The sequence below is a fragment of the Oncorhynchus nerka genome, linkage group LG7 (assembly GCF_034236695.1).
Source record: "Oncorhynchus nerka isolate Pitt River linkage group LG7, Oner_Uvic_2.0, whole genome shotgun sequence".
Taxonomy (NCBI): Eukaryota; Metazoa; Chordata; class Actinopteri; order Salmoniformes; family Salmonidae; genus Oncorhynchus; species Oncorhynchus nerka.
The window spans coordinates 74,824,036-74,839,354 of NC_088402.1; the positions used below are offsets into that span (position 1 = coordinate 74,824,036).

The 15,319-nt window shown below is 44.0% G+C and overlaps 1 protein-coding gene across 1 annotated transcript; it reads left to right on the forward strand.

Annotated features, from left to right (window-relative positions):
* Positions 1-6,943: 6,943 nt before the first annotated feature.
* LOC115132640 (solute carrier family 26 member 9-like) lies at positions 6,944-14,275 on the forward strand. Its single transcript, XM_029665368.2, has 16 exons — positions 6,944-7,068; positions 7,304-7,422; positions 8,483-8,593; positions 8,758-8,933; positions 9,368-9,532; positions 9,637-9,789; positions 10,102-10,184; positions 10,302-10,449; positions 11,009-11,122; positions 11,556-11,633; positions 11,936-12,031; positions 12,160-12,266; positions 12,381-12,453; positions 12,552-12,641; positions 12,733-12,864; positions 13,844-14,275. Exons 1-16 carry the CDS (start codon positions 6,944-6,946, stop codon positions 14,180-14,182), a joined length of 2,109 nt encoding a protein of 702 aa, XP_029521228.2. The 3' UTR covers positions 14,183-14,275.
* Positions 14,276-15,319: the final 1,044 nt, after the last annotated feature.

A 15,319-nucleotide genomic window follows, 5' to 3' on the forward strand; every position in this document is an offset into this window, starting at 1 on the left:
CTGGCCTCGTACTACAGGAGGTTTGTACGGGGCTTCTCAAGCGTTGCTGCTCCACTGAACCGCCTGCTGCCGAAGGACAAGGCTTTCACTTGGACAGTGGAGTGTGAGGAGGCGTTCAACACCCTCAAACGTGCACTGATCGAGGCCCCCGTGCTCGCCCCCCCTGACCTCACCTTGCCCTTTATCCTGGACACAGACGCGAGCAATGTGGGCATGGGTGGGGTGCTGGCCCAGGTGGGGCCAGAGGGGGAGAGAGTGGTGGCGTACTTCAGCAAAACATTTGACAAACATGAGCGCCGCTACTGTGTCACCCGGCGGGAGCTCTTGGCTGTTGTGGCTTCCGTCAAACAATTCAAGTACTACCTGGGTGGTCTGCCCTTTACTGTAAGGACTGACCACTCTGCTCTCCAGTGGCTCATGTCTTTCAGAGAGCCAGAGGGGCAGGTGGCACGCTGGTTGGAGGAGCTTCAGCCGTATGACTTCACGGTGGTGCACAGGGCAGGGGCACGCCACTCCAACGCCGACGCCATGTCCCGTCGGCCCTGTACTGCAGACGGCTGCCGCCACTGTGAACGGAGAGAGGGACGGGAGAGAGAGCTGCGGGCAGAGGAGGGTGTCTGTGCCACAGTGTGTCGGGCGAGCGGGCCTGTCTGCTGTGAGCTGCAGACTGTCGACGTGGCTGAATGGCGGCAGCAGCAGGGACGGGACACAGACCTACAGCCAGTGCTACAGTGGGTAGAGGCGCAGGTGAGGCCACCATGGGAAGAGGTGACAGCGCTCTCACTCGCGACCAAAGGGTTGTGGTCAAAGTTTGAGAGACTGCGGCTGGCTGATGGCGTGCTACAGCGGGCATGGAAGGAGTCAGCTACGGGAGAGGAGAGGTGGCAGGTGGTGGTCCCAAAAGCATTGCGGGAGGCTGTGCTCCAGAGTACTCATGGGGGGTGGGGACTGGACACTTTGGGGTCACAAAAACACTGCGCCGTCTCCGTCAGGGCTTCTACTGGGGGCAGCACAAGAGGGATGTGGAGGACTTTTGTCGCCGCTGTGACAACTGCACAGCGAGAAAGGGCCCCCAGGCCGCTCTCATGCTCAGCTCAACAGTTCCCAGTGGGGGCTCCCATGGAGAGGGTGGGAGTGGATGTAGTTGGGCCGTTCCCCACCACAGACAGTGGAAACCGCTGGGTGCTCACGGCCATGGACTATTTCACAAAATGGCCCGAGGCCTATGCTCTGCCTGACCAGGAGGCAGAGACCATCGTCGACGCCCTGACAGCGGGGATGTTCAGCAGGTTTGGAGCTGCAGAGTCCATCCACAGCGACCAAGGCAGAAACTTTGAGTCCCGTGTGTTCGCCACCATGTGTGAGAGGCTGGGTATGCACAAGACCCGCACTACTCCTCTCCATCCTCAAAGTGATGGCCTTGTGGAGCGCTTCAACAAAACGCTTGGACAGCAGCTGGCCATCGTCTCTTCCAAACACCAGCGTGACTGGGACAAGCACCTGCCTATGGTCCTCATGGCATGCCGCTCCGCTGTCCAAGACTCCACCTCCTGCACGCCTGCCCTCCTCATGCTGGGGAGAGATCCGCACCCCTGCGGAGATGGCGTTTGGTCGGCCCCTGGATAGCCCTCATGTTCCTCCGGGGCCGGAGTATGCCCGGAGACTCCAGGACCGCCTGGAGACAGCCCACACCTTCGCCAGAGAGCAGCTGGTGAATGCAGGTGTGAGGCAGAAAGGAACTATGACGTGCACACCGGGGAAGGCACTTTGTGGCTGGGGAGCTGGTCTGGGTCTACAGCCCCCTAAGGAAAAAAGGCAGATGCCCCAAGTTGGACAGTCACTGGGTGGGACCCTGCAGTGTCCTGGAGAGGGTAGGGGAGGTTGTGTACCGGGTGCAGCTTCCTCCCAGGGGGAGAAAGGTGGCACTGCACCGGGACAGGTTAGCCCCATACAGAGGGGCCTCTTCTCCCCAAACCCCAGGAACCCCCACAATTCCCCTCTCTGGCAATGACATTCTCCAGGCACCCACCCTCAGGTGCCGCAGACAAGGCTCCAGACAGCCCACTCCCCCTGTCTCCCCCCCTGTGTCACCGCGTGGTTCCCCAGAACCACGGACTGTATTACCCGTTCCCGCTTCCTTGTCCCCCATATCCCTGCCTTCATCCCCTGGTTCCCAGAGGGCACTCTGCGACCATCACGGCCACGCAGGCAAAGGAGACCTCCTGGTCGCTTCAGAGACTTTGTTTGTTCCCTCGGGGACGAGGGACTTTGTGGTGGGGGGGCTGTGTAGCGACCCGCACAGACAGCTGTGTGTTATGTGCTAGGCTAGGAGGTGGTTGTGTTGTACTGACCAGTACCCGGTGTTCGCGGGGTCCGACATGTCAATCAACCTGCTATCTGCCAATCACGGGAATGCCTGGAATGTTCTGATGCCGGGCATCCTGGTGGTTGGCGGAGTGGCGTGGAGGGGGGTTGGGCATTGGAAGTTAAGACCAGGTTCAGCCTTTGTTCTCTCTCTCTTACGTCTGGGCTTCACAAGAGAAGGTCACGATTGGCTTGTGGGTTATCTGTCATCTATTTGGCGTGTGCTACGGCCCAAACAGTAGCCTGTGTAAAGTTGGTTCAATAAACCGTCAATTCGCAAACTCAAGCCTCTGTCTGGACAATTGTTCATTTATGATCTAGTCAGGTCATTACACTATAGCTATTGTCATATCCGTGTGAATGGGGAAGAGTAGAACATACGTACGTATAGGATATGCTACCTTTGGTATGCTGGTTGGATTTTCAGCGTTTTTGGTCTGGAACATAACATACAAACAGCCATGGACAGCGGCAATGGGCGGATTGTCAGGTACAGTGGCGGCATAACACCAGCACAACAACATAAGAAGACGGACTTGTAGGTCTCTGCCTAGTTAAAATCTCATTTCACCACAATGTTGAATAGTATTGTCAATGTCGTCCACTACTATGTCAGTGCATATAAATCACTCAGCCTGTACTGATGATTGGCATGAGCCTGTTTGATATTTCTCATGGTTTCTGTCAAATGTTGTTTTTGTGTCTTACTTTACTGTAGCAAAATAATTTGCTCAAAGATCTGCCCCGATGAACAAATACTTACGTACAACTTTTGAACTAGTGTGTGGAAGAAGTATGAATTGAATAGGCTGAATAGGCCAACTGTTTGCATGATATTTTACATCACAACCTTTTATTAGAGCAAGGACCCCTCGCATCTGCTTTACCAATGGCTTTTTCTGTGATGAAGCACTTTAACTTAGCACACTGACTATGTCCTAGTTCAGTCATGATGAGGTCTCACAGTATGCCTGCCTTTCTGGAGAGTACGATGATGAGGTATTCCACGTTTCTTTCCCCCAACAGGAGTGCTGGCGCTCTGGGCCCTTGTCACCCACATCATGTACTTGCAGGACTTCTGGCACACATGGCTGAAGGGACTCAAGTTCTTCATCTTCGTTGGGGCTCTCTTCTCCATACTGGCTGTGGTGGCCTTCACTACCTTCCTCACCCTCGCCATCACACAGTAGCAATGTAAGTCTTCCTCTATTTGGCTCATACTCTCTTATAGCCCTAATTGGATCATGTCACACAATTTAAATGTGAAAGCTTTATTATATATGTATTATTTACCTTAATGTAAAGTGTTACCCAGTGAATTAACCTTTTGCAATATTTCCTCACTGAAGTTTGATCATTTGTTCTGATGCAGAGCAGTTCATATATGTTGTTTATAATAGTAATCCAATAATTTACTACCTGCATCCTGATAATGTCTGACCCTGGCTGTGACCCTGCTCCCTGAGGGTGTATCAGGGGGAGTTGCAAAAAACACATTTCCAATTCTCACATGGCTCTAATACACACTTCTCACATGGCTCTAATACACACTTGTACATGTGTGAAACAGAACAAATATGAGCACCCACCAAATTATGATTATTATTATAATTTAATACCTGCATCCTGAATATACAATACCAGTCAAAAGTCTGGACACACCTACTCATTCATGGGTTTTTCTTTATATTTACTATTTTCTACATTGTAGAATAATAGCGAAGACATCAAAACTATGAAATAACACATATGAAATCATGTAGTAACCAAAAAAGTGTTAAACAAACCAAAATAGATTTTAGATTTGAGATTCTTTGAAGTAGCCACTCTTTGCCTTGATGACAGCTTTGCACACTCTTGGCATTCTCTCAACCAGCTTCACCTGGAATGCTTTTCCAACAGTCGTGAAGGAGTTCCCACATATGCTTAGCACTTGTTGACTGCTTTTCCTTCACCATCTCAATTGGGTTGAGGTCGGGTGATTGTGGAAGCAAGGTCATCTGATACAGCACTCCACTCTCCTTGATCAAATAGCCCTTACACCGCCTGGAGGTGTGTTTTGGATCATTGTCCTGTTGAAAAACAAATGATAGGATGGGGTATCACTGCAGAATGCTGTGGTAGTCATGCTGGTTAACTTGAATTCTAAATAAATCACAGACAGTTTCACCAGAAAAACACCATCACACCTCCACCTCCATGCTTCACGGTGGGAACCACACATGCGGAGATCATCCGTTCACCTACTCTGCGTCTCACAAAAACATGCAGTTGGAACCAAACATCTCAAAATGGGACTCAGACCCAAGGAAAGATTTCCACCGGTCTAATGTCCATTGATCATGTTTCTTGGCACAAGCAAGTCTCTTCTTCTTATTGGTGTCCTTTAGTAGTGGTTTCTTTGCAGCAATTCAACCACGAAGGCCTGATTCACACAGTCTCTTTTGAACAGTTGATGTTTAGATGTCTGTTACTTGAACTCTGTGAAGCATTTATTTGGGCTGCAATTTCTGAGGCTGGTAACTCTAATGAACTTATCCTCTGCATCAGAGGTAACTTTTGCGACTGCACTTGAAATTTTCCGGATTGACTGACCTTCATATCTTAAAGTAAAGATGGACTGTCATTTTTCATTGCTCATTTGAGCTGTTCTTGACATAATTTGGACTTGGTCTTTAACCAAATAGGGCTATCTTCTGTATACCACCCTTACCTTGACAAAACACAACTGATTGGCTCAAACGCATTAAGAAGAAAAATAAATTCCAGGAATGAACTTTTAAAATGGCACTCTTGTTAATTGAAATGCATTCCAGGTGACTACCTAATGAAGTTGGTTGAGAGAATGCCAAGAGTGTGCAAAGCTGTCATCAAGGCGGAGGGTGGCTGCTTTGAAGAATCTCAAATATAACATATATTTTCATTTGTGTTATGGTTTCTACATGATTCCATGTGTTATTTCCTAGTTTTGATGTATTCACTATTATTATAGAATGTAGAAAATAGTAAACACAAAGAAAAACTTTTGAATGAGTAGGTGTGTCCAAACCTTTGATTAGTACTGTATATATTTTATATTTCATTTACCTTTAATAATGCAGTTGGGACTTGTTATACCATGTTCATGAAGTGATTATAGATGTGTAATGAATACTCAATGTATATATAGTCAAAGAAATTGTCACCGAAATGTATTCAGATGTGTGAATGGTGTGTGTTTTTGTTTGAGTGAAAGCGAGTTAGACTTTTGGTGAGAGGGAGGGGAATATTTGAAATAAGGAATTTGTTTGCTTTGTTTGGTATGAGTTTTTTTATTCACAAAATGTATTTCAGATATACATTTTATTTTAATAAATGTTGATGTGACTATGCTGTGTCTTATTATTCAGACAGATCGTTAATTGCAGTTTGTATTGCCCTATTCAAATCACACTTCCACAAATGAACTATTCCTTACCAAACGTGATGCCCATGACTTTCCCTCTAAAGCTAAGCTACATGTAAGCCATGGTTTGCCATGTATGGCTCCTCCCATGGAGAAGGTGTCAACAAAGCTCCAGTATGAAACCAATAAACTGGTTTACCGTCACATCATAGTTCATTCCAGCTGTAAGGTACAGTACATTATATTAGCTTTGATTTTAAATTGTTGGTCACTTTACTCTGTTTAAATAAATTAGGTTGTTTCAGAGTTTGGAAAAATGGTTAGCATGATGTAAAGCATCTCATCAACAAGAACAGTTGCTGTTGGTCTTTTGTCTTTTAAACTCTCTGAAAAAAAAACAATTCTGACTCTGGTACACATGATTGTTTCTCCCCGTGGCCTCTGAGACTCATGAAATGTGAGCATTCACATCTCAAAATATGTTATGCTCTTTATCTCTATTTATTTACTTGCGTTATGGAAAAATGTTTTTTAATTTAATTTTGAAATGTCAATGATGCCACTCATTCTCCCAGTGAACAGGTACAGTATTATTTCAGTTTTAATATAGTCATTGTAAGTTGAGAAGGGCTAATGTTTGACACCATATGCCTGTAGTTTGTGTGATTGGTTAGATTAGGAACCCAGCAGAACAGCAGAGGTTTACACTCAGGAAATAACTGTGCTTAATTCAACCATACATGCAAATGTCTTCTATTTTCAGTGTTAGTAATATGATTCATCTTCAGGTTACATGTTTCTACCCACTACCTCCCATGTGTTCTAATTACTTGGAATTTTACAATATTTATAGACCTTAGTTTATGGATGCCAACAAGTAAGCCACGTGAAACAAGTTATTGCTGTGTGAGTGTCCTTTGAGTAGCCAGAGTACCAGTTTGTTTCACCTCTCTTACCAACTCCTTGTGGAATTGTCATTCTAAAGCTACTGTATGTTGTTTGGCTTGACAATAACAGTAATTGAGTTGGCAAGAGCAGAAACAGATCTGGGACCAGGCTAGCCTTTGAGTAATGTTGTCATGCAATGTTATCAATGTAATATAATCTCTTATTCAAAGGCCTCAATGCAGATTTAATGACACCATATCATAGCATCATTTGACCTGTCTAACTGTCCTCTGATTGGCTGATGCCATGCAACAAGACTGGCCACCCTATGTGATCAACAGGCCGGCCTACTCGCTCCCAGACTTCCATAGGAAGTTTGACATGAAGAAACGGACCTTCCCCATAGGACAGAAAGTGAAGAAATGCTTCAGGTACAGTATTTACATTCTGCTAACAATCAAAAGCCAGCAAATGTTTATCTCTTTCATGAGTCAATACAGTTTATCCAACAAAACCTTAGTACTTTTGTTGACATTTACATTTGAAACCATTATGTTCCTGTCGAGAGATCTGTGATGTGATTCTTGGGCTAGTACTATACCAAAGGAAGAGGAGCCATGTTATGAGGCCATAGGGACAGACTTGCATGTTTATGCGTATCTTTAGGTGCTCTGGGTCTCGACTCAAGTCCCTGCTGTTCAGACACCTGCCTATCCTAAGCTGGCTGCCCAAGTACAAGGTGAAGGAGAACCTCCTCTGTGATGTTATCAGTGGGGTCAGCGCAGGTCTTTCATTCTACTCCCTCTGGTGTTCTTCCATTCATGTTCTGTGCCTTTAACATTAAAGAGGGACTGAACTTACCAATTCCACATTCGTTTTTCCAGTACTCATTGGGCTCATTTGAGTGGATGACTTGTCAAGTTGTGACAATCGTTGGATGTTTGAGTAGGAAAAAACCCAAACCCGTTTCTAAAAAACAACTCTCGTTCTTTCAACATTTGCGACAATGGTCTTGTATATATTGATGTCAAACAAGTCTGAGGCGCTGCGTGTCAATGGTTAGTTTGTCATTCTGTAAATGAATGGGCGGGTTGTAGGTTGATTCTGGTGAGCAATAGGATAGCGTGAGCTGCAGCACGCTGGGCAGCTGTGCTCCTGATAATTTGATTACTGCCTCGCAGTGCCAGCCGTGATTAGACTGTGCCAGGCAGTAGTCCCATGTGGGCAGGCTTAAAATCAAAACCCAACCATCAGGTAAACTGTGGCAACCTCAGTTGTATGATGGTTCAAGACAACTCAGAACTAGGAAATCTTTGACCTCCGACTTCAGTGCGTTCCAGACAATTGGGAACTCTGAAAAAAACGAGCTCCGACTGGGAGAAATCATTTTGAAAGATCATCCAAGTCGGAAACTCTGCCATCATTCTAGAGCTCCGACTTCTCCAATCTGAAGATTACTGACGTCATGATTTTTCCAAATCTTTTCTTTTTTTGAGTTCCCAGTTTTCTTGAACGCACCAACAAATCTCAGTTTTGGACAATAATGACTATATGATCAAAATTATCCTATTTACACTACAGTCAATGTTGGCACTAGACTAAATGTTTTTGACTAATATTGATGCCACATAGGCCATTTTCAACCAGAGAAGTTGGTTTTTGAGTTCAGCCTCTCTTTAAGATAAATCTCTAAACATAAATATTTTCTAATACAGTTTCAAAGTGAATCATGGCATTTTTAACAACATTAATATGAATAGGTCTCAACATTAATATTCCAGTTAATTATCAGAAATAATATTTTCCTTGATTATGGTTGTTCAATTGATTTTCTATTTTTTACAGGCATGGCCTTTGCCTTGCTGGCTAATCTACCTCCTGTCAATGGCCTCCACTCCTCCTTCTTTCCTCTCATCCCCTACTTCTTCATGGGCACTGCTCATCAAATGGTCCCAGGTAAGTTTACCATAATCAAAAGCATATGTTATAGGATGTAATTGTCCCAGACACGCTGAAGCTTGAATAGTCACGAAGTGAAGTGTCCTTCGGTGGGTGGTTTTTTATGCATAGGACATAGGATTCATCTTCTTAAAGTGTAATGGAATGTTCTCTGAGTCCAGGTACCTTTGCTGTGCTTAGTATCATGGTGGGCATGGAGTGCCTGAAGCTGGCCCCTGAGTCTGACTTCAGCCACTTCAATGCCACCATTAACGCCACAGTGATGGATGAGGACAGGATGAACGAGGTTCGACTGGGCATCTCTGGGACGCTGGCCTGCCTTACTGCTATCATACAGGTACTGCAGCAACAGAGAAGCCTAGTTTACCATTGTACAGTATATGTGACAGAACGCAGGTTGACATTTATTGTCAAGAATCCTGCCCTAGAAGCATAACTGACCGATTTCGGCTAGATGGGCCAGCTGAAAAGATGGGTTAGGCATTAGGGTTAGCAGTGTGGTTAAGGTTAGAGCTAGGTTTAGATCCGATTTTATGGTTTTGTAGCTGTGCCAGCTAGTGACCACTCTGCAGAGCTGCCTCTGGTACATGAGTCATCCCAATAAATGTCAACCTGCGGTTTGAACCCCGGTGATTCTGTGTGCCACAACTGTGTCAGCGTTCTACGCTATAAAGCCTAGGCATTGTCTCGGGAGGTAATGCAAGTATTAAGCTCTCATACTGTACCTTAAATGTGAATGAATTAACTGTTGCACAAAATCTGTCTGAGCAGATGGGCCTGGGCTTGATGCAGTTTGGCTTTGTGGCCATCTACCTGTCCGAGTCCTTCGTCAGAGGGTTCATGACAGCAGCTGGACTGCAGATCCTGATCTCTGTACTAAAGTACATCTTTGGCATCAAAGTGCCTTCCTACAGTGGACCACTAGCCACTATCAATGTGAGCCTCATTTGATGAAAAGTTACCTTTGCTCTTCATATCTGCATGCAGAACTACAGTGCTACTTACACTAACCATGCACATAATGTCCCTTTTTGTCACAGACTCTTAAAGATATAGTTTATGGCCTGCCTAACACCAACATAGCCTCGCTGGTCTTTGCTCTGATCAGCAGTGTGGTTATTATAACAGTGAAGGAGCTGGGTGCACGCTACCACCAGAAGCTACCCTTCCCCATCCCCATGGAGATCATCATTGTGAGTAATGGAGGACTCTAATTTGTTCCTCTTATTCTATGCTATATTATGCTATGCCTTGTTATGCCAGCCTGGGCTATACTATGATATGCTGTTATGCCATCCTATACTATATTATGCTATGACATCCTATGCAATATTATGCTATGCCATGTAATGCCAGCCTATGCTATGCTATGATTTGCTATGTTATGCTATGCTATGTTAGGTTATGCTATGCCATGTTATAACATCATGCTATGCTATGTGAGGTTATGCTATGGAGTTATAAGAACTATATAAATGGTTAAACCAGAACCTCCCTTTGCGCAGGTGGTGGTGGCCACAGCCATATCGGGCCCCCTGGACCTGCCTGATAAGTATCACATCGACAGAATGGGGAAGATTCCCCTAGGGTAAAGGACACAGAATATCACCAGAAAAGTTGACTGTTATTGTGTGCTATTATGACTGTTTAACAGTCTATCCTCACATTGACAAGGAGGTTCTGTAATCTCAACCTCTCCTCCTAGATTTCCTGCTCCGATCCTCCCAACAGTGAGTCAGTGGGAAGGGATGCTGAGCTCAGCCTTCTCCCTGGCTATCGTGGGCTATGTGATCAACCTGGCTATAGGCAGGACAATGGCAGCAAAGCATGGCTACGATGTGGATCTCAATCAGGTACGAATAGGGGACAAGCATGAGGGGAAGGTGTTATTGACTGTTCGTTGTGTTATTGTGTTATTGACTGTATGTTTGTTTATCCCATGTGTAACTCTGTGTTGTTGTTTTTGTCGCACTGCTTTGCTTTATCTAGGCCAGGTCTCACTTGTAAATGAGAACTTGTTCTCAACTGGCCTACCTGGTTAAATAAAGGTGAAATCAATTTAAAAAATAAAAAGGAAGAAAATGTCAAGTTTATTTTTCACCACATTATTGTCAAATGTGACTTGCCTAGTTAAATAAAGGTTACATTTTAAAAAAGGGAAAAAAAGTATTTGAATTTTTAATGTTACTTTTCCTGTTGTGACATGAGGATACCTGGATCACCTATTGAGATAAGCCTTTTGTTAAGTAAATCAGGTGATAAATAAAATGAAAAGGAGTGTGTCTTTAACATATTATATTTTTGTTTGTAATCTCATCAAATCCTTCTGCCTAAGCTTTCTGACTATAACTGACTATAATCTCCATTACTCATCATAGTGTACTATAAACACTGATGTGTGTTCTTGTGCAGGAGATGTTGGCTTTGGGCTGCAGTAACTTCGTGGGGTCTTTCTTCAAGATCCATGTGATCTGCTGTGCTCTGTCTGTCACCCTGGCAGTAGACAACGCTGGGGGAACATCACAGGTCAGACATAGGGAGCCTTGAGACACAGGGAGCATTGAGACACAGGGAGCATTGAGACACAGGGAGCATTGAGACACAGGGAGCATTGAGACACAGGGAGCATTGAGACACAGGGAGCATTGAAGCAAGACAATGTAGAAACTTTGAATGGCACAAGACAACACAGAATTCATTGAACACACCTCTTACTTTTATGTTTAACAATTCACTTAATACTAATTAACTCGTTAATTCCCTTTGTGGTTGATTGACTGACATTTTTTTTGTTGGTAGAATCCCCCTTTTGCAGAAGCATCAGCTACTCTTCCTGGGGGCCACAAAAACACAAAACAACAATAACATCAGAGCTCTGTTCAGGACACAACAGTTAGTATGTAGTAGTATTGGCATCTTGTCTCAATAAAGACTCAATCCTATTCGTTCTTCTTCACAGTTTTCCAGTCTGTGTGTGATGCTGGTGGTCATGGTCACCATGCTGGCCTTGGGGCATTTCCTCAAACCACTACCAAAGGTGAGGACCTTTGTTTCGATGCATTCAAAAGAGATAGAAACAGTGACGTACAGCAGGTGTTCTCAACCATTTCTTTTCCGGGGGCCCACTGAAGCACTTTCAAATCGAGGAACCCCTGAAAGCTCTCTTAGACCCCTCAGGGGTTCTAGACCTCCTGGTTTAGAATCACTGATGTCCAGTAACACTGAGCGTTGAAAATCAAAATAAGTATTTGTTTCGTCTTACATCATACATGTTTATGATGTAGAAATAACATAAAAGAAAAAAATGTACTGAGTGTTGATCACCATTTATTCCTATAGTCTGTGCTGGGAGCCCTGATAGCGATCAACCTGAAGAACACTCTGCTGCAACTCTCTGACCCATATTACCTCTGGAAGAAGAGCAAACTGGACTGTGTGAGTCAAATCCATTACTCATTGTCTGACCAACACATGCCTAGAAAACTCAGATTAAGTGTAAACTCTGATGTCGATACTCAAACACTGTCAAATCTACTGCTCTAATGATCCCGTATCTTGTCCAGTGTGTGTGGGTTGTCTCATTTTTAGCCACCTTCTTCCTGAGTTTGCCTTATGGAGTTGCCATTGGAGTCAGCTTCTCCATCCTCATGGTTATTTTTCAGACCCAGTTGTAAGTAAAACAACATTGATTGTGTCACAAAAGTCACAAACTGGTATATTTGATATGCTCATGTTTTTAATTGTTAAGAAATATATTAGATGTAATTTATTTTGTTCTCCACAGTCGAAATGGTTCAGAGATGGCTCAGATCATGGACACAGATATATACAAAGATCCCAAGGTCTACAGCAAGGTAGTGAAACTGTGTTCACCATTAACTTTGGATTTACGTTCATGTCTTCTTTCACAGCAAGGTTGTATGTCTGTAAATATATGGTTCTATTTCTATAGGAGAAATGTATAGAAGGGGTGAAAATAATGAACTACTGCTCCCCTCTCTATTTTGCCAATACAGAGATATTCCGACGAAAGGTCATCAAAAAGGTACCTCGATGACTATAGGATGACCATATCTCTCTCTCTGCCATCAATTATGTTTAGAACCATTTACCATCTGCTGTGTGTTTGTGCGTAGACTGGATTGGACCCAGGTAAACTTCTCCTGGCTAGGAAGAAGCTTCTGAAGAAACAGCAGGAGGAGTTAGACAGGCAAAACAAGGAAACCAAGAAGAGGAAGCCCAGCTCTCTGGTAACCATGAGATCTCAGGTAAGAGGTCACAGGTCAGGGATTTAGTGTATTTATTTTGGGTAGATACATATAACTATACTGAACAAAAATATGAACTAAACATGTAAAGTTTTGGTCTCATGTTTCATGAGTTGAAATAAAGGATACCAGAAATTATTTCACTCCAATTTTGTACAGATTTTTAAAAAACATCCCTGTTAATAAGCATTTCTCCTTTGCCAAGATAATCCATCCACCTGACAGGTGTGGCATATCAAGAAACTGATTAAACAGCATGATCATTACACAGGCCACTCTAAAATGTACAGTTTTGTCACACAACACAATGCCACAGATGTCTCAAGTGTTGAGGGAGTGTGCAATTGGCATGCTGACTGCAGGAATGTCCACCAGAGCTGTTGCCAGAGAATTCAATTTTAATTTCTCTACCATAAGCCACCTCCAAAATAATTTTAGAGAATTTGATTTCCTTATGAACTGTAACTCAGTAAAATTGTTGCATGTTGTGTTTATATTTTTGTCCAGTATAGATATAACCTTCGTAAAGACTTCTCACTGGGAGCACACTGGTTGAATCAACGTTTTTTCCCATTTAATTTCAATGAAATTACGTTGAACCGATGTGGAATAGCCCAGTGTTTTCTGTGCGTTTAACATAATATATTAGTGAACAGCTATATTCCGTGGATGGTTTTGCAATTGCATGCCCCTGCTGGGGTAGCTGCGGTGAGAGAGCGATGCAGGAAAGTTCGCTGTGGCAGAAGCGAATGCGCAAAAATCTCTTGTTTTATGGCACTGCTTCGCAGGTCAGGTCAAAGGCATCTGATCTGACCACAAATAGGCCGTATGACCAAGCCTTTTGGGTTTTGAAGGTGTTATGTGAAACATACTGTACATTTGAGATTAAATTATGTCAAAGCTAGAGATTTATCCCAGTGTAATTTTTGCCCTTGGATTAAAGTTGACTGTTTTGTGGCTCTCCTTCTCCCACGTCTAGACCTTATCACAGCTAGAGCTTCAGAACGACTTTGACATTGGTAACGGCAATCCTTACCCGCCACCATCACCCACCAGCTGTGTCAACTTCCACTGTAGTGATAATGAGCTGGGTGAGCAGTCCCGTGACCCAGACCAGCCCAGTGCCTCCCCTGTCATCCTGGACTCTCAGCCCATCCCCTTCCACACACTCATCCTGGACCTGTCAGGGGTCTGCTTCATAGACCTCATGGGAATCAAAGTACTCACCAAGGTCAGACAGCTAGCCATTTGGTTGTTGTTCTTTTTTACAATTCTAGATCCTATTATGGTAATGCTGAGATGGGATTTTAACCGTTAACTGTATTCTCTTCCATCTTCTATGTGTCCTTAGTTTGTAGACAGTGACTCGGCTTTTGCTCCTGCAAATGAGATCCTGTTCCCATGACTACTATTAATCACTATGACCTTGAATCACTTCTCAAATCCTCATTGAGCAATGAGAAAGTAAATGATACAGCGACTACATCTGAACAACATCTTGTCTGCAATTTGGTGAAAGATAAGGACATAACAATTCATAGATATCTAATCTATGGGACAGGTCCAGTTAAAATAGTTTACAGACGTTGACATAAAATTTTTAATAATATATGATTACTGTTTTCCAAACCTCCATGAACGCATCTGAGGCAGTGAGGGTAAACAGAACAAACATATAACAAAATGGCAATGATATTGTTTTTTGTTATTTTAGCTGCCTCTGAGGTAATAATGAAACTTCATTCACATAGATAGACATTTCGGAGAGCGAGAGAGTGCTCGAGTCAGCAGTGGACCCCTGCAGTGGGTCGTTTGGCGTCACCCTTCAAAGTCACTGCGTACCGGGGTGAATCCCCACAGGCTCCTCCTCTGCAGAGCAGACAGGACATAAGCCCCTGGTTCTGCCTACATCAAGACTTTACCCCCACCATCTCTCCTCTAAGCATGAGAGAACCTACAAAAGCCCTGTCCCAATCCTCCATGAACATATCAGGGGCAGTGAGGGTTAACAGAATAAAATGCCAGAGAGCTTGTTACCACTGCTATACCATTTACTTCAGAACTTCACGTTGATACCTGATGTCGACACAGGTCATAAAAAATACAATTGAGTCTTTTTCTCCCCTCTTTTCTCTCCCATTTCACACCCAGAGCCAGAATGCCCGGGGTTATATCACTGGTTCAGATCGTGTTGCAGGCCGGCAGTTGAGTTCAAAACCAATACAATGCTAGAGGAAATGTGTTAACGATAATTTACGTGTGTGTGGAGTTATGGATGACTGAAGTGTCTCTATAGGCTTGCATGGGGTTGCAGACAGAGCAAAACAAGAAGGAGCTGGTCCTCAATTTTCAGGAGGATGAGGAGAGGGACCTTGAGCAGGTACACTGACTAAATTAAAACTGGAATCCATATATCCGGAGGCTGCATTCATTGTAGCTGGGAATTTTAACAAGG